Raw genomic sequence first — 20,172 nt, 5'->3', positions numbered from 1 at the left:
TTAGTCAATGCTAAACATGAATATGGTTTCTTTATATTAATTTCAACAGCATTGATTTCAAGGCCAATTGCAGCCTCTGTTAAATGAATCTCGTAAGTAGGATCTTTGACATAATTATTCGACGCTTCTATCATATGAATTTCATAATTTGGGTCACTGTAATAGGTACCCCTAGAGGCATTCCTTCTATCTTGTTCTTCTTTCAGGACCTTTTTATACCTTGTAGCACTAGAGGCTAGTTGAAATAAGTCCCGAAATTGCATTCCCTCAAATTTCTTTCGTAATTCAAAGTCTAAACCATTCAAGGTTAGACTCATATATTCAGTTTCTGGAAGGGATACTTGGCATTTATGTCTCGCCCTTTTAAACCTTCCAATGAAGGCTTCAGCTGTCTCTCCAGGCATTTGGGACAGCCCAGATAAGTTAGCCACCGACACATCTGGTTCAATCTTATAAAATTGGGTATGAAACATTTCTTCCAATTGTTGCCAAGTATAGACCGAATTTGCTGGTAAACTTATATACCAAGAAAATGCAGTCCCTGTAAGGGAATTAACATATAGCCTTAATTTTAAGAATTCATTTGCTCCAGCCTTACCACATTGAATGGTAATTTGACCAATATGTTTTATGGTCGAAGTGGAGTCTTCTCCTAAAAAAGTAACCAAATCGGAAACTTTATAGCCTCTTAGAAACTCATATCGGTTTATATAGTTCGGATATGGCTTCCTATATGTAAGGCGACCAACTTTTCTCAGGGTTAATTGGTCCATAAGTTTCTTGAATTAAATTAGCCAGTTGATCTCTATCAACCATAAAGGGTTGATGATTTGGCTGTTGTGGTTGAGGCTGATGCATTATAAGGTGCTTGAGGCTAATACATACGGCACCTGAGGTTGAGACACGTTTGGCACTTGAGGCTGAGGCACATACGGCGCCTGAGGCTAAGGCGCTGGAAAATTAAAACCAGCATAAAAATTATCTCGCCCCTCTTAGGGCTAACATACTTGCAATTGGTGTTGATAAATCGGATTAAGTGGTCGCCAATTCACATTCTGATTGGCCCTCCGATTGGTTGATATTCCGCTGGTATCTGATGTTGAGGCTTATTAGCCTGCGGATGATACTGTCCATGCAACGGTCGCAGAAGGGGTTGAAACCCTTGCCGCTGTTGTTGGTAGTAATTCTGTTGAACCCCAACAGGCGCTGGAACTTGTTGTTATGCATGCAACGAAGTATCTGTAGTATTCGACCGTGCCATAAAGTGTTGATCAAATCTTGTTGATAGGACGGTTAAAGAGTTATTCAAATTAGCCAATGTGTTATGGATTGGCTTTAGTGCTCCATGAAAGGTACAGCTAGAAATTTCCATCCGTTGCACTAAGTTGTTAAAATTCTCAGCCAACATCTGATTACTTGGCTGTTGATTCACTTCCACTTCAGCCTCTTGTTCCTGATGTTGAGGCTGTTGATTCACTTCGAATTTAGCCCCTTATTCCTGATGTTGAGGCTGTCTCTCAGGCAAATTTTGAGACTGAGCTTGAGTAAATGCCATGGATAAAAGTTTAATTTAAATACTTCCGGTGTCCCACCGGGCGTGCCAAATTGTTTGGCTCATTTTTTTTTTTTTTTTTTTTTTTTTTTTTTTTTTTTTTTTTGGCGTGCAAGAGTCTTTTAACCCAAGGGGTTGGATAGCCAAATTATCCTTGGTACTGACCGAATTTGAAATCGGCCTTTAGTGAATCAGACGACTGTTGGAAGGCAAGGATGACCCCTTCATTCAGGTTCTTCAACGCCTTAATAAAGAGGTCTTTTAGCACTATAAGTAGAATGGATGAAGGGAATAAAACAAATTATACGAGCATTCCTCTATTCTAAGAGACTTAGAAAATAAAAGTAGAGGGGACTTAAGCCAAGCGTCGACTTTTATTTTATAAATAAAATTCTCATACATAATACAAGAAGTGTAAATCTAACACTAGGCTACTCATATGAATAGAAGTAAAATACAATTTAAAAGACTGTATGAAATTGCAGAGAAATAAAAATTGCATAAGTTATTGAATGATCGTGATATCCCTCCACAAGGCCTTCTTCTTTTTCTATTTATAGTTGAGGCTCAGCTGTTGAAAGCAGTTACAACTTAAAATTTAAATTTTCTTATTTTGAATTTAAATATCACTTGTTTGATCTTATCCTTTCGAAACATGTCACATTGAACACAAATGCTCTTGTGATGTGGTACTGTACCATAGGGCTAAATCAGTGGATTATCTCAAAATGCATACTGCTTCTACCCGCATCTGACTATTTAATAGGCACCTATGCGGCCGAGTCATAATCAATTTTGAGGTAGACATATTTTATAACTTGCCGCATGTAATCTCCTTTATGGACCTGGAAATAATTCCATGTTAGAATGACCATTGTAAAGAAATCATTCTTCCAATCAACCAATGCCAATATGGGAAAGAAAATTCTTTCTCTAATCAAACAACACAATTAAAATTAATTTTATGGTGCAAACAAAATTAGATTTAGTCAGCTAGTCATCTATATATATGTACATTGAATAATGTGGATAAAACCTACCAACCATAAATCTAAAATACGAGCTCGCCTAAATATTAGAATAATCATGCTATATAAACAATGTGAAAGTGTTTATGCTTTTGTCTTTTTTTTTTTTTTTTAAATTAAAAAAAAAAATTGCTTAATATTTATACGTTATAATTATGTTTTCTTTCCAAAGGGAAAAAAAGAAAAAAAGAAAAAAAAAGAATAGAAGATCTAAAACATATAATACCGCCGACGATCTTTAAATTAAATAATAAAAATAATAATAATAATTTTGTAATATTTCAACGTTATAAATATGTATCCCATATCTTGAAAAAACAAAAATAAAATAAAGAATATATAATAACGCCAAAAGATCTCTAAATTTTCGGTGTCAACTGGGGTCTTCGTGTAAAGTTGATGGGTTTTAATGTTATGTGGTCTATATATAGCTTCATCCACAATGTTATCATAAATTCATAATACATCCTTAGCTCCCTCTTTCTCTCTCTCTCTCTAGAATGGCCACTACATCTTCAATGGTTCCTCAACCTTCCCCCAAAACTCCTCTTCATACACCAGAGCTCACATGCATCAAATCTTTAGCAGAATCAGGTGCACTCACGTCCATTCCATCTAATTACGCCTACAGTACCATGAACCCCAATGAATCCGCAGGTTCAGACTCCGAAGAGTCAATCCCCGTCATTGATTTTTCCTTACTCACCTCGGATGATCCAGATCAACGGTCCAAAATTGTCCAAGACCTCGGCAAAGCCTGTCGAGAGTGGGGTTTCTTCATGGTACCATATATCTTCATGAACAAGCACACATGACACATCAATTACAATTTTTTTGTACTGTCCATGATTCTATAATTAGTAATTTATTACTATAATTATTTCATTTTGGAGTGTACGTATATTATCTATTATATGTATATGGTATATTGATATGTGGTTGTGGAATTGAGTGGGTTTGATGGGTTGAGTCCACAGGTGATTAATCATGATGTGCCGGTGACGCTGATGAAAAGGGTAATTGACGCGTGTAACGAGTTCTTCAATCTGGCGGAGGATGAGAAGCGGGAGTACAAAGGAAAGCACGTATTGGATCCGATCAGATGTGGGACCAGTTTCAACGCTACGGCGGAGAAGGTGTTCTTTTGGAGGGATTTTCTCAAGGTTCATGTGCATCCACACTTCCATTTCCCCAACAAACCCATGGGTTTCAGGTACAAATCCTTATTTTTGAGCACTGTTTAATTAAAGAGTAATGCTGAGTAATGCTACTATGAGTCTCCCTCCTCAGATTTCTTACGAGCCATTTATTTTAATTTTTTTTTAAATATATTGAAACACGAATTCAACCATTTCAAAAATGACTAAACTAAAATTATATAATTAAAATTTCTCAAAAATTTATTAATAGTAAAATTTTAGACTTTTGTCTAAATTACATTATTAATTTTGACTGATTCGTATAATTTATTATTAATAAATTTTAAATATATAATTCTCTTTTAATCCTTTTTCTAACAATTCACTTCTTATCTCAATAATTATTTATAATCATACGAAAGAAAAGAACTCCCGAAAAATCTCATGAAAGAGACCTTAGTATTACTCTTAATTAAATTCAATCTCATTTATTCCTTACATACATTAATCTCATCTTGTCTATTTTTGTCTAGTCAACTTGGTTGGGCTACTCTTTCAATCTTTAATAGCAGCCATTGTCATTTTCCACTCCAAAATATAACAAAAAGACTAGAATTAAAGTAAAATTGTAGGTCCTCCGGACCTCCTTATCAAGTCGTTGGGTTAGAGTCTATAGATACATGCATGTATTATTATTATTATTATTATTATTATTATTATTATGATCATATGTCACTTGGGCGTCTGTGATATGTAATGAAGGAAATTGACAAAAAGAAAGGAGGAAGAATCCACTGTGAAATTATTAGTATATAAACGTACCTGAATGGTGACAGGTTATGTAATAATGGAAATTGATCCGGAATAAATAAAAAAGAAGGAAAGAATCTGTAGAGATCGAGTTCGTTTTCGTAACACAATAAGATATATATAAATGATGATATCATATATAAATTTGAGTGATCCAGATAACATAATATAATTCAAAGTGGACTGAGAAAGGTAGAAGCACATGCAAATTTGAGAGAAAGGGTGAAGATGGCAGTGTCATAGTATACCATTGATTCCTTTGATGAAAGTGTATGGAGAAAACATGAGAGGTTATCTCTTCCTCCCTTTCTGTTCTCTCAGTCCACTTCAAATTGTATTATGTTGCCTAAATTTGTGTATGATATCACCATTTATATGTATTTTATCGTGTTACGAAAACAAACCCTTACAAGATCTACTGTGTTATTATTAGTTGTATGTATAATAGTTTAGTCTTTAAAATATGTACTTTTAAAGTTTCACATAAACAGTAAAGTTTATTAATCATAGCTTTTGTGATTATTGACAATCCCTACTAACAACTGAATTCTACTAAGTTGTCTGAATTTGTGTATGATATCACCATTTATATATTTTATTGTATTACGAAACGAACCTTTATAAAATCTACTGTGTTATTATTAGTTGTATGTATAATAGTTTAGTCTTTAAAATATATACTTTTAAAGTTTCACATGAACGGTAAAGTTTATTAATGATAGTTTTTCTGATTATTGACAATCCCTAGTAACAACTGTCTCAACACCGCCTCTATTTCCTTTTGTAAAAATATTTCATCAATATAAAAAGAAGTTATTACATGATTCCGGATTAGTGGTGTAGGGACCAAATATCACGTAATAATTGTGTTGAAAATGTATATACTTTATTTAACATTTCTCCAATACCTAACCTTATTTGAGAAGGCTTGTATATATTGACTAAAATGGTTGTTTTAATGCAGTGAGCTGTCCTTGGAGTACTGCGATAGAACTAGAAAAGTAGCAAGCGAATTGCTTAAAGGGATATCAGAGAGCTTAGGCCTAGAAAAAAGCTACATACACAAAACCTTGAATCTAGACTCGGGCTTCCAAATTTTCGTCGCCAACCTGTACCCGCCTTGTCCACAGCCTGATCAAGCCATGGGCTTGCCTCCTCACTCCGACCATGGCCTCTTAACCCTCCTTATAGAGAACAGAATCGTAGGCCTACAAGTCCAGCACAACAGCAAGTTCGTCAATGTCAATGCCCCTCCCAACTCCTTTCTCGTTAACACCGGAGATCACCTTGAGGTGCAACATCTCTTTATTTTCACAAAATATGATAAGTGGTTTGAGAGTCAAACACATCCCGTTTGTTTGTTTGTTTTTGTTTTTTTTTTTATGTGGATGTAAAATTACATCATTAAGTATGATGACATCATCTCTCACTGGCATTAATATAATCAGATGTGTTCGACTTTTAGACTTTCATAACTTTATGTTAATGCCTAAAACTTAAATTATGTTTCCCGACAGATATTAAGCAATGGAAAGTACAAGAGCAATGTGCATCGAGCAGTTGTGAACAATAAAGCTACTCGGATATCACTCGCCATGGCCCACGGGCCGGCGCTCGATGCTGTTGTAGGTCCGGCAACGGAATTGGTGAACAGAGAAACTCATCCAGCTGCATATATTCCAATGAAGTATGTAGAATTTATGGAGTTGCAGCAAAGCAACCAGCTTGATGGGAAGTCCGTCTTGGACCGTGTTCGTGTTCAAACTGTCTAAGGAAATTAAACCACCTATATTTTACCTAAAAAAATAAATTAAACCACCTATATATTTAAATGTGTACAAAAAGTTTGTGGACATGACTCTGCAATAAAGTTGTACTCCCACAAAAAGAATAATGGAGAGAGAATAAATGTATTTATTTTCCCATTTTCATAAGCTTCATTATGTTGCTCCTTTTTATTAAATTAGTGTTTCATTTTTTATGATTTGTCAATACACATTACTCTCCTGTCAGGTATGGAGCCAAAAATTTTTATTTGGGAGCCGAAGTAAAAAAATGAAATTACATGTTAAAATTAAAAAAATAATTGCAACAATTTTTTTTGGATGCATTTTTAATGTATGTATATTTCTTAAAATATATCTATAAATAGGGACCTAACCAAGTTTGGGTCCAGCCAAACCTACCACAAACAGGTGGCCTTGGTCCTCAAAAAGATTATTCTTCTTATTATTGTACAACGAATTATTGGTTTGGGCCTGGATTTTTGGGCATTAATCTGTGTGGGTTTGATGGACTTTGACAAATCCAGAATCATTTAAATCTTTTAGAACCCAAATAAATTAGGATCAACCAACTAAAATGGAAGCGGTTAAAATCCAATCCGGGATGTTTAAAAGGTTAAAATCCTTAATTACCGGGGGATAAAAAAAGGTTTAAAATCCGAATAGGTAAATAATGGTCAAAATCTGAATAGGTAAATGGTGTGGCGGTTCGGGTCGAATAATCACAAATGATACTGGTTCGAGTTGAAGGGTCGCAAACCAATTCCTATATAAATATACCACTGGTTTCATTTGTTTTCTGCACTTCTAAAATTTGAATTTTTCACTTTTCTTTCTAGTTCATTCCATACTTGAGCCTATTTGGTTCAAGTCTAAAAGTTCGGTTCATACGAGTTTGAGTTTAAAGTTAAATTTTAGTTCAAGTAAAGTCAAAAAGAGTATAATTTAAAGTTGGTTTTAAGTACTACAAATGGTGAAAGGAGGTAGTTGTATCTTGAAAGAGAAATGCTAACACATGCCGTGAGGACAAAATTAGTCTAAAGAAAATAGAATACAATATTTCTAGCCTCCGTCTATAAATATGATTTATTATTAATATACATATTGCATAGTAAATACTATTATTTTAGATTTATTTATTTATTTATTTTAAAGATTCTCCATCCATATATATTACATGTTCTAGTTCATGTTTCGTGTACTATAATATTAAAGTAGTACTCGTAACTTATAAGCACATAATATTTCCGACATGTACAATTTGGTGTTTTCTCACTAGACTTAAAATCTCACATCTCTCCCAAAATGCCTCATTTTTTCTTCTCTTCTCAGCCACTTGTGCGACAAAGTTTAATGCATCTTCTGGTTACAACAGAATTGGGCACATTTTGACTTTTGAACCACCAATGTTGACAGAAGGCAATAAATACTCTGTAAAATTTGCCCCATTATATTTTTCAAATTTAACAATAAAAAAGTATGCAAATAACTGAATTTGTGAGTCAATTTGAAATTATTAATTAGCATAAGCATATGTCTCATCACATTTACTAACTCATTGACTTATTATAAATGCTGATTGAATAGATAAATAAGTCACTCTACCCGGGAAACTACGGAGATAAGGAAGTAAAAATTAGTTTATATATTAATTCGGGAATCCCTTGTGTGTCAGTCAGGATGGCCGAGTGGTCTAAGGCGCCAGACTCAAGTTCTGGTTCTCGTGAGAGAGCGTGGGTTCAAATCCCACTTCTGACATTTTTTATTTTCTTTGTAAATTGGTCATACTAATCATCATTAAGTTTTTGTTTTTTAACTATCCAAAAATATATTGTGAATCCATCAAATAAAATTGAAAATAGCATGATTAATTTCATCTAGTTCACTTCTAATTATTTTTCACTCAAAAGGTTATTTTCAGCTTTGCCTTAAATTAATTCATCGTTGTCAAAGGTCCTAATCCGATTTTAAGTAATTGAAAAAAAAAAAGGTTTGATTGTTAATAGAAACATGAGATCCACTAACTAATTTGCTTGATAGGTATAATTTGTTTTAAAGAATGTATATTGTGGTGATCAGGTTTCTCCTTTCCTCCACAAAATTTTCATTCCAATACAATAAAAACTTTAATACAAAGAAGAAAGAAAAAAAGAAAAAGAAAAAAAGAAAATAATTCAAATCCCGTATAAGCAGTTGTGTGAATTGCTAGTCACTGTATATATATATAAAGAGAGATAGTAGATTAGGAAAAAAAATAACATTTAAATCAGGTGACCAAATCAAAAGAAAAAGTTGATTTATTTGCATAGAAAACAAGAGAAAAAGAGACAAACAAAGCTCACATGAAATACAATAGTTAGAAATGATCTTAAAAAAATGAAATATAATAAAACAACAAAATAAAAAAAAAAAGAAATTCATGTGAAAATACTAATAAAAGAAGTAGTCTCTAGCTCCAAGCATCATCTCTCATTCTCAAAAAGGAAATATTGAAAAAGGTGGATTTTCTCTAAAAACATAAGTATCATTCACAAATTATATATTTACTCACAAATAAAAATACGTTTATTTTAACTCGTTTTATCAATATGTGTTAATTTTTAATTTAAGAGTTAAAATACTCTCAAGTTTACTTTTATTACGCACACACAACACCAATAATTTTTTTTTAAGTTTTTCACCCATGCTTGCATGACTTGTCCATTTTGATTGAGCATTACGCAAAAGCGAAATAAGTACTGCATAAAAACTGAACTGACAGTTAATTTGCCGGGAAGGAAAATGAGTCACGTGTCAGTTAATCTACGGGGGAATGGACAACTTTACCTTTTTCGTTAAAGAACCCCGCTTTGCTCCCCCAATCACTCCCTAGATATTTTCTCGATGAAGGTAATTGTACTCATCAATTTACTCATTCTCTCTCATCAATCTCCAATCCAGTCCAAGAATTATTCCCAATATCCCTCTGAATCCTCCGTCGCATCACAGAGATTTTGGGCTTTGATTTTAGGGTTTGGCTGAAATTCTAGGTGTTACACAGCTTGTTATATCTCGCAGGTTGTCATCACTTTGAATCGAAGCAAATCGATGATTTTCAAGGCCTCTGAGCCGTTGCCTCAAATGGGTTGCAAGAAGAAGAACAAGAGGCTCTTGATGTTCAAAGGTTCAGATCTGTCCCAGCATTTTTTCTTTTCTTTTCTATGTTTGGTTTTAATGTGTTTAATTGTAATCTAGGGTCACGATTTTGATTATTGAGTGCATTTGAGTAATACCCATTTGCTTAAATTGCAGGATTCAATCAAAGATTAAACATTTTGACGCATCGGTTCGCGAAATAGCTTCATGGTTAGAATTCTTGATCAATTATTGTTTGGCTAGGGTAACTATAGCTGAAAGTATGCAACTGGTTGTTTGGCTAGGGTAACTATAGCTGAAAGTATGCAACTCTATGAATTTTAGCTGATTACTGTTTGGTTTCGACGATTGTGGGAAAGTTATGCTGATTTTTTAGTGAGACTAGTATTTTTGTGGGATTGCTTATGGTTTGTAGAGTTGTAATAAAATTGGCATTTGATGGAGTTTTTAGGGAGGAAGAGGAAAGGAACTGATATTTTACCAACAAGTAGAAAGAACCCAACTCCATTGACGACCATGTGGTCACACATGTCATTGGAAGATTACTCAAGGCAGAAAAAGAAGTGTAAAGAAGTAGTAGATATAGAAACTCTTAGTTCTAGTGAAAGTTTGGTTACTGGAGTTGCAACCGCACCACCTTGTGGGAGTTTGTCCTCAGACTCACCAGGAAGGGGTTTCAAGAGGAAAATCGGGTGTATTGATGCAGCGACTCAAATGGGGAGGAAAAAGAAGCTTGAACAAGAGTTTGATTTGGGTGCAACAATCGGGCGAGGGAAGTTTGGTTCGGTGGTCTTGTGTCGGAATAAAGCAAGTGGAGAAGAGTTTGCATGCAAGACATTGCACAAGGGAAAGGAGATTGTGCACCAGGAGGTAGAGATAATGCAGCACCTTTCTGGTCATCCAGGTATTGTGATACTGAAGGCAGTGTATGAGGATGCTAACTTATTCCACCTCGTGATGGAGCTCTGCTCTGGAGGACGGTTGCTTGATCAGATGGCTAGGGAAGGGCGTTATTCTGAGCAACGAGCTGCTAATGTACTTAAAGAACTGATTTTAGTTATCAAATATTGCCATGACATGGGTGTTGTCCACCGAGACATAAAGCCTGAGAATATTCTCCTTACAACTTCTGGACAAATGAAGCTTGCTGATTTCGGATTAGCTGTGAGAATTTCAAATGGTGATTACAAAATGCCTATTTCCATTATAATTTTCTGCTGTTTCTATTTTATCACAGATTTACACGATAAGTAAAAACACTGAACTGATAGCTTTTGCATTAAGGCACCATTGATGAATGGGTCCTGGTTTTTACATGTTTGCTAAATGCTTTTAAACTAATTTCTAGGTTTCTTAGTGCAAGTTAATGGATGCATTGATATATATGTACACACACACACAGACACCGAGATGTATATTTTGTCAAGTGATTGATGTTTGTCATGTTAATTGATTTCTTGATTTAATTTCTGTTAGCATTGTCTCATAGGAAGCTTCTAATTTTGATTGTGAATCATAATGTTTGAGTCGTGTATTGATGCTTGTAAGGCTTCTTTTATTGTGCTCGTTTATTAAAGTTTCTGTTATTATTGTTAGCTTGAACTTAAGAAAACATAAAATACAGTCATTTTTAGAACTTTCGTTCTACTGGTACAGCCAAACATAAATAAATGCAGATGGCATTATTTTGGTTCGATCTGTATTTGCAGTACCGGTTATAGAATGGTAATTGCTGAATGGTTATTCATATCTATACTGTGACTATAGTTTTAAATATTTTCGTTGTCGTGGAATTCATAAATGTTGGTTTAATGGTTTGTATGATAGTTCTGTATTAGTGTATTGTGTGACAATAATAAGATGAAGGAATTACAGCTACATGTTTCTTCATAGAAGCTCTTGTACTTAAAGGTTATGGTTAACCCTTGGTCGCACCCTTCTAATGCTTGTTTTTTACTAGAGTTTCTTGCTCGTTACGTACATTATATCTCCGTCATAACCTTCAGTTAACACCAGTCACCTTCCACTTTGCAGTGAACTTGGTGAGTAGCATGAATAGGGGAAGATTTGGGATGGTTTGAACTTATCATTCTACGTTTGAAATAATCAGCTGTTCCACATTTCCATTGTGGCTGCTCAACTGTCCAATATCTTATTATTGGGTTTGTTCAAATATCTGGATTGATATGGGCCTGCTCTTTAAAAACACTTGGTTCACTTTTTATCCTCTTTTCTTCGATAGAAAAAAGCAACTGGTTTTTACTTGTCTGCTTGAGAATGTGTACAATACTCTTCTTTTCCAAGTGATTTCTCATAATAATAATAATAAAGAACTCATACAAGAAATTATATGTTATACAAAAGTAGATTGAACAACTTAATGAGACCCTAATTGACCCAAAGATATGCGAACTGTTTAAAATCTGAACTTTTGACTCAAGGACAAATGTAAACCCCCACACCCCCCCCCCCCCCCCCCCCCCCCCTCCACCCAAAAAAAAAAAAAACAGTGGTATTTTTTACTTGTACAGTACCTGTGAGTTTTTCCACTCCCTTTTTTTTTTTTTTTTTTTTTTACACAACAGAATTTATATATGACTTGGCGATCATTGAACTCTATCTTCTTTCCTACAGGTCAGTGCCTAACAGGTGTGGTTGGAAGTCCTGCCTATATTGCTCCGGAAGTTCTCTCTGGTGGTTATTCAGAAAAAGTTGATATCTGGAGTGCTGGTGTCCTCCTCCATGCACTTTTAGTTGGATTGCTCCCATTTCATGGTAATTCTAAGGATGCCGTATTTCAGGCTATCAAGGAGGTAAACCTTGATTTTGCCAGTGGAGTATGGGAATTGATATCTCATCCTGCTCGTGATCTGATTACTCGTATGCTGACAAGGGATGTTTCAGCAAGGTTTACTGCTGAGGAAGTACTGAGTAAGCTTCAAATGCTCCTTTCTCTTTCCATTTAGGCTTCATTTTTGTGGATGATTGATTCTTTTATTCATAATGTTCTAATTGAAACGGCGTTGAAGAGAATTTCATGAATTGTCCAACATGAGGGGAAATGTTATTTTGTTTTAAGTTAAAAGTCGAGGTGGCTACCAACTAATGTAGCTAGTGTGGTATCTCCTCTACCCACCCAGGAAATTGGGGGTGGGGGGAATTACAATTATATAATGCTAAAAGAAAAATTCTTGCCCCCACTGACTCCTCTTTAAGTCCGTGCCTGGTGGGAGGTGAGAGTTCGAGTTCCCACAGGAGCAAATATTTGTGTGAGTTTCTTGCCCCCACTGACTCCTCTTTAAGTCCATGCTTGGTGGGAGGTGAGAGTTCGAGTCCCCACAGGAGCAAATATTTGAGTCCCCACAGGAGCAAAAAAAAAAAAAAAAAAAAAAAAAAAAAAAAGTCATGGTGGCTGTGACTTTGCATTCACATCGCATCTTGTGTAATTTTCTTTGATGGCATATGTTACACATTCATCCTTGTAAGATTTATATGCCTATAACAACTGCTGTCCCAGAGGGGGTCGTTCCTGTTTTGTTGGCAGGGCAACCGGAAAAAAGATTTACACCACAGCTTATATTGTCTAAATGAATATTAAGCGTAAGACCATGGAAGTATATATTAAGAATTAATAGATAATCCAATTCGTTTCAACCTCCTGTCCTGTCATTCTGGGTTATTTGGATTTTGTTTATTTGATACCAGAATTTGATCAAACTTGTGAAGGATCCTGGTTCTGCATCAACTAGTTTCAGAGGCTGCAATCCACCAGTCAAATTTTTAATTCAAACGGAATAATTTTCTCACAATTTATTTACCAGTTACTTTCTACTTAGACTAGGTCGTTATTAGGTAGGTGCAGAAGCAAGTTCTAAAACACTTCATTAAACCAGGCTGCAATCCACCAATCAAAATTTCGACCAAACAAAGGAATTGTCTCATGATTGTCCTGTTACTTTCTTCTTAGACTGGGTTGTGGTTAGAGAGGTGCAGAAGCAAATCCTAAGACATTTAATTAAAACAATGGAAGTTTTCTGACCACCTCAAGCCTCTTTATTATCGTACCAGATAGAGCCTTGATCTATTTTCTCAGTTACGGGTACAGATATCCTATTGGTTATATATTCCAGTAAGAAATAAAACTTTAATCATTCATTCATGGTCAAATTTGTGTTTTCGCAGAACATCCATGGATTTTGTTCTACACAGAACCTACATTGGAGATGCTAACTTTCAAGCCAAAAGTGAAAAACCATGTAAAAGTGACTTCGCGACAACTGACTGCCATACCTAGGATGGATTCGGAGAGAAACAAGATAATAACCAGTGGCTCTCTCAGTGATGACTCTAGTCCAATTTTGGTGTCTGATAGTTCAACTAAGAAGCCTGAAGATGAGGACTCTGGTTTGGTTGATGTTCTTGCAATGGCAATTTCGCGTGTGAGGATATCTGAGCCAAAGAGAAGCAGGCTATGTGGCCCTCCCACTTCAATCCAGCAGGAGCATTCATCTAACATGAAGGTTAACAACCTCTGTACAGCATTTTGACTTTGCCTAAATCCGCTGACGCATCAGCCCCTGTTACCGTTACTAGTTATAGCCAGGATAGAAGGCGACTTTAGCAGCAGCTTTACCAGGTGGGGAGGACAGAAGAAATAATGAGCTGACTCTTTGACTGCAAGTATACAACAAAGCGCTGATTCAGTATTCTTTCCCATTTGCTTTGGAAATGAGAGGTATTAATAATACTTGATTATCTGTGTATTTATGTTGTGTTAACTATGTTTTTAACCTGACCCTAATGAGAGATATGATTCGGTTTGTAGATCTCATGTAAATAGAATGTATTAATGGTGTTTTGCATAGTGGTGGATATGCAATGTGCAATAAACAGTGTGTTATGTTTTTTACTTGCTCTGACAGTCTCTTGCAACATTGTTTTGAACTGCACATCATATAACCTTCATTTTCACAGTAGAAGCTAGACAAATAGGATTTAAAATTGTTCTGTGATATATCAATTAAATTACCGAAAGGGAGGGAGACCTGAAGAAGTGTTAAGAGTGGAGATAGTGTAAGCAATAAAACAGAAGTCTCTGTTCATTTTTCATTCTTAGTTGAAGTGGATGTACTCAGTTTTGTAATGTTGGTTCTCTTGGGAGGGTGTGTGTTCCTTTCCATGTGCTGAAGTTCTATCTTTTGGAATGAATCAACCACCCATTCATGAAATGAAAAAATAAAAATAAAACCTAGAAATCTGTATAGGTAAGTCTAATTTGTTCTGTTGACATTAATAAAAGAAGCTTAACCTTTCAGATGGCATTCTATCTTCTTACTATGTGGTGTATCTGTTACTCCATAAATCAATTATCCAAAATGCCTAACTGATTGACATTAGAACTCTCGCATGATCATTTGTACCACTTATTAATAATCAAATCTTAGGGAGAGGTTGAAAAAGACTCTTCATCATGTTATCAGCGTCATCGATTCCATCATCATTATCATCCTTACCTTAACCCCACAAGAATGGGGTTCGTGACATGAATTCTCTCTCCAATCTTTTCTATTGCTTGGCTCACATTCAGGATGCTTGAAGGGTTACGCCTCTCCGTATGTGGTGGTGCATTTGTCTCTAGAGGAATAGGAGATATTTTGATGGGAAGGAGATGTCAATTTATATTCTTAAATTCTTTATTCTTTTCATTCTTTTTTGTTGGGTTTCAGAGAGAGATTATAGATTTTTAGAGGAGATTATCGATTTTTTGGCCTCTCTGAAGGCTTAGAGGCTCTTTGTGGCCTTTGTATTTCTCTTGGGTTCTGCTCCCTTTTTGAGCGCCTTTATACAATTTTACTTATAAAAAAAAAAAAAATTTACCTCATTGATTTATGCCTTTTATGTCTCTTATATTACAACTAGTTTTTTCTTGTTTCACGGTCATGTCGCTAGGTCTATTCTTTCTAATTTTCTCACATTCCCCTGAATTTTTCTCACTTTCTCATTATTGAACTTATCTTTTGTAGTAATTCCACTCATAGGCGAACCATTAAAGTGATCTTTATGATTTTAGTTTGAACTCCATGCTTAAGCAGATATGGGTTTGGCTTTTTCAGGATTTTTTTTTTTTTAAAAAAAAAAATCCTAGTATATACTAAAAATCCATTTGTTTCATAAAAGTATTGAGATAAAATGAAACCCCCCCCCCCCCCAACCAACCCCCCCTTCTTTTTTTCTTTTTTTTTCTCATTTTAACAAAACTTTCCCTAATTTATATCAATTGTTGTCTTGTCAATCTCCCATGTGCATAGGGAAATTTAATAGGTCAAAAAAGAAATAGAAGGCATAAGAGAAGATATATATATATATATATGGAGAGAGAGAGAGAGACAGAGAGGCAGTGTAGCAGAATAGGCTAAAGGCCAATTCCAACACATAATACCTAAGACAAGCCCATGCACAACAGCCCAAGATTAAAGCAGTTGATTTCAAACTAGCTTGTTGTGGTAACTTACATTAACAGACTGGAACCCATTTTGAAGTCTCCATAATAGGTCAAGCCCAATTTCACTACCCAAAAAAAAAAAAAAAAAAAAAAAAAAAAAAAAAAAAACCAATTTGAATCCATTTTGACCTCCAACAAAAATTTCAAAAAAATCGACACACTTCCTATAAGATTGAAAAACACAAATATGAAGCTCTAAAGAAAAAGTGGCTACAAAAATAGTGTCTTTAACGAATGTGCAAAGACAAACTCCTAAGTATTGATGGTTGAGTCGTTTTCAATTGAAAATGAATTTGTGCCATTATTGGTTAGGGGTCAATTAGGCCATGAAAGTGCCCTACTTCTAGACCTTAAAGTAGACCTGTAAACGATATCTTATTAGTTTAGGCCATCTCTAGAATGATAGTCTTTCTCATCCTCCAAAGCTTTGTGGGCCCTATCTAAATAAATTTAATTCACCCTTTCAAAGTGTCCTTTTTCTTCTTCCATTCAAGTGGGGTTTGGGCACAATAATTGGAGACTAAACTGATCAAAAAGCAACAAACCTCACCACCCCCATTTTATTAGCCTAAAGTATGAACAAGGACCTATTTTCATATCCATATCACATATCATACAATATATATATATATATATATATATATCAAATCTGTGATTGATATAATATGATATGCCATTGAGTATCATCATGTTGTGTATATATATATATATATTTATCGTAATTGTCTTTGAATAATGGGAGAAGAAATTGTGGTTGTGGTTTCAAAAGATACATAATGTCCGATGAATAGGGGACAGACAAGTGGGGAGGATAAAACAGGCAACGTGGTGCAACTCCTACCATTCCTTCCAATTCCTAACATAAAAAGCTAGTATAACATTTGTTAATAAATCTAGTTCGTTCTGATAAAATAAAAAAATAAAAAATCTAGTTAGTTCTTTTTAGGATTTATGTTTTGAACTTTTGACCTGAGTAAATGCACTTATGCATGCTTAAATTAAGGGTGGAGATTTGAGAGTTGACAAGGGAATTAGTTCGTTGAAATTTTAATTTTAATTGAAATTTTAATTTTTTCCGAGTAATATAAGATGGGCGAGCCAAATTTGAGCTTATATGTATTAAAATTAACTACTCTTAATAAATAATAATACTTATGCAATAATAATATAATTCTTTTTTCATTACACATAACCACTTATAACTGACCAATCGAAAGAGGGAAGTATCATTATCTCTTAAGAATGTTTGGACGAGGAATTAAAAGGTGATGTTTGATGCAGATTGGATAATGAATCCTTTTCTTTATTAAGCGATTGGTAAACAATTCAAAATTAGGAATACTTAAAGTTAAAGATAAGGTCCTTTTCCTTGAAGTCCCTAAATGTTAGTTGTTACTCACAATAAACATAACAAATGGGTGTAATTAACCCTACAATCATTTATCTTCATGCCCCACTCCATCTCCAAAACTTCTGGTTTACTCTCAATTTCTCTCTCACCCTTTCTCCCATGCACATTCATGCTTGCATAGAAAAATAATAAAATTGACAATTGAATTTTGTTACATTTGTTATGGATGGGTGTGATGAATGATATGTGGAGTGGTGGACCTCACACACTCCCCTCTTTGTTTTTTTATAGCATTAAATCAAATAGAAATGTATATCCCTAATGCTCTCTTAGTTAGGGAAAAAAAAATTATATAGAAGGGAGAGAAGAAGGGAACGGATTAGACATCATCATTAGGGAAGAAATTATGTATTTTTTTTTTTTTTTTTTTTCGATTGAATAGATGAGAAGAAAATAACATAGTAATTTACTATATTTGTGAGAAGAAAAAGAGAAAATTATAATTATTTTTACCATTATATCCAATAATATTGGGTTGGATAGAAAATAAGAGAAGAGAATAACATAGTAATTTACTATATTCGTGAGAAGAAAAAGCGAAAATTTTTATTATTTTTACCATTATATCTAATATTATTTATAATATTATATTTATGAGGATGTTATTATAATTTAAAACTTGTATAAATTAGGATAGTATTTAATTTAAAACTTCTATAATAGTCCATTTATTTTCCGTCATTTCTTCATATGAAGATTTGTAAAAGAAGAAGAATGAATTATCCTTCCTATTTGTCTTTTTTTCTTTATATTATCTCTAACGAACAAAGGAAATTCATCCTTTCTTATTTTCTCGCCATATTTTTTCTTTCCCGACACAACATAAGGAAAAATCTTTCTCATCTTATGTAAATATAAATTTTAAATATGTGCAATTACCAAAAACCCCACACACATATATACACACGTGTGTGGCTTTAGTCCAAGTGTTTTTGTAGACTTTTGAGCGGGCAAGGAATATGTAGCAATCATAGTGGTGGTTTTAGTGTCTCTCAATGGGCAAAGATGTCAAACAGCTTTCTGAAATTTTTGTGATTATTAGCCAAAGTGGGACAAAGTGGTGGGCATTGGCTGATGGAAGAGCGGCAGTGGTGTTGAAAGCAGCATCGCAGATCATGGTCATTGGACCCTCAAGAATGCGGGACCTACTAATCACTCCAAAATCCAGTAGTTATAATCTTTCAACGACATCACTCCCATTCAAATAAAACTTTGGGTCCCATATTCTGCCAAATTTTCTCAATATCAGAAAGCCATTGTACAGTGTACCATCATCCCATTGTTGTACAAAATTATCCTTATCCTTATTGTACCCCTCTCAATATTTATTTGGCCTAAATTCAGATATTTATTTCATATAATAGGGCAACTACCTAGGAATGGTAATTTACCCAATTCGGTGAAAAATCGCTCGATCCCAGTCCCTTTTAAAGCTGGTTTAGAGAATTGTTTATTTAAATGGGATAAGAATAGAGGTTGGGAAAAAAAAAACCAACCGGATTTGGAGTAGGGGCGGGGAATTACTCCTATCAGTCCTTGCAATGTTATTGTACTTACCGATTTAACAATATATATATACACACACACACACTTCTAAATAAACCCTACTCATTCCTATCTTCTAAAGTGGGGTGGGGCGGGGATGGGGCGGAGGCGGCTATGGGGATTAGGAATAAAAAAATAATCAGTTATGGAGCGGTTTTGAGAGTACCAAATTTAAATAGGAATGGAGATGGAGAATGGGAAACCTGCCCCATTGTCATTTTTATAACTACCACAAATTATATTTGGCACTTATCCCAAAAAAGGAAATTAAAAAAAAAAAAAAAGAAAAGAGAAAGAAAGAAAGAAAGAAAGAAAGAAAAAGTGTAAATCAATAAAATAAAACTACTCTATCATGAGTCACTCTCTACCACTTTTCCAAAATCAATATGCCTTTTTACCATTCTGGTTTTAGTACCCAATCTTTCTAGTGGTGCCATTTCCAACCTATCGGGTCTGGTCATACCTCAACTTCGCCATCGCCCTAACTTTTTGTTCAAACATTTCAATCACATTGATTCTTGTTGCCCCTTCCATACTCTAATTCAATATTCAGATCATCTACGGATAAAAGTAGGGATGCAACTCGAGCTTAATTTGGACCAACCCATGCTTAACTTGAATTGAAAAATTTCAAGCTTGTGCCATGTAAATTGCAATTTGGTCTAGGCTTGGGTTGAAAAATAACACCCCAAATTTATTTTGGATTGAATTCAGGTTACTGTGTTAAGGCACTGGAAGCCCAACTTGAGTCTGTTCCCAATTTTAAAACCCGAACAATGATCTAGATATATATCTAACATTTTATATATATGTATATATATACATATGTGATTGGTTATTTAGAGGGTTCACTTCTTGTAACATATATCAATATATATATACACATCGACACACTAGCTCGGAGAGGTAGGATTTTTACCAATTAGGTCACTGGATAATGCATAGATTGTAACATATATGCATACCCTTTGAAAATGTTAATAAAGTTACTAATCCAATAATCTTAATATGTTTATTTCATTTGTTATTAATTTACATCAGCTGAATTCTTACCAAAATAGCTATTGGAGTTGGAAACCCAAATTATAAGTCCGAATTCAACCTGAACTTAAAAAATTAATGATGAATTGGGTTCAGGTTGATTAGCTGGGCTTGATGGTTGGTTTGATTGGGTTAGGATTAAAGATTTCATCCCTCGGAGTTTAGCCTCCAACCTGCCTCAGATGCACCCTGAATAGAAGTTACTTGAAAAGATACTTGAATTTA

General features: G+C 34.5%; 2 protein-coding genes and 1 non-coding gene across 3 annotated transcripts; all 3 read left to right on the top strand.

Moving 5' to 3' along the window:
- Positions 1-3,023: 3,023 nt before the first annotated feature.
- On the top strand, positions 3,024-6,469 carry LOC132294243 (2-oxoglutarate-dependent dioxygenase 19-like). Its single transcript, XM_059792024.1, has 4 exons — positions 3,024-3,362; positions 3,558-3,793; positions 5,494-5,821; positions 6,047-6,469. Exons 1-4 carry the CDS (start codon positions 3,081-3,083, stop codon positions 6,299-6,301), a joined length of 1,101 nt encoding a protein of 366 aa, XP_059648007.1. The 5' UTR covers positions 3,024-3,080; the 3' UTR covers positions 6,302-6,469.
- A 1,518-nt stretch (positions 6,470-7,987) lies between these two features.
- TRNAL-CAA (transfer RNA leucine (anticodon CAA)) lies at positions 7,988-8,071 on the top strand. Its single transcript has one exon. It is a non-coding gene; the product is annotated as a tRNA-Leu (tRNA).
- A 1,088-nt stretch (positions 8,072-9,159) lies between these two features.
- Positions 9,160-14,362, top strand: LOC132294241 (serine/threonine-protein kinase PEPKR2-like). Its single transcript, XM_059792023.1, has 4 exons — positions 9,160-9,476; positions 9,605-10,628; positions 12,083-12,379; positions 13,631-14,362. The coding sequence occupies exons 2-4, from the start codon at positions 9,887-9,889 to the stop codon at positions 13,993-13,995; spliced, it is 1,404 nt and encodes a 467-aa protein (XP_059648006.1). The 5' UTR covers positions 9,160-9,476; positions 9,605-9,886; the 3' UTR covers positions 13,996-14,362.
- The last annotated feature ends 5,810 nt before the right edge of the window (positions 14,363-20,172 follow it).

The sequence above is a fragment of the Cornus florida genome, unplaced genomic scaffold, assembly GCF_030987335.1.
Source record: "Cornus florida cultivar Cherokee Brave unplaced genomic scaffold, ASM3098733v1 CherokeeBrave_3.0.0_Hap2_Chr02, whole genome shotgun sequence".
Lineage (NCBI taxonomy): Eukaryota > Viridiplantae > Streptophyta > Magnoliopsida > Cornales > Cornaceae > Cornus > Cornus florida.
Note: the sequence above shows the minus strand (reverse complement) of the source record. Positions and strands in the feature narration are given on the sequence as shown.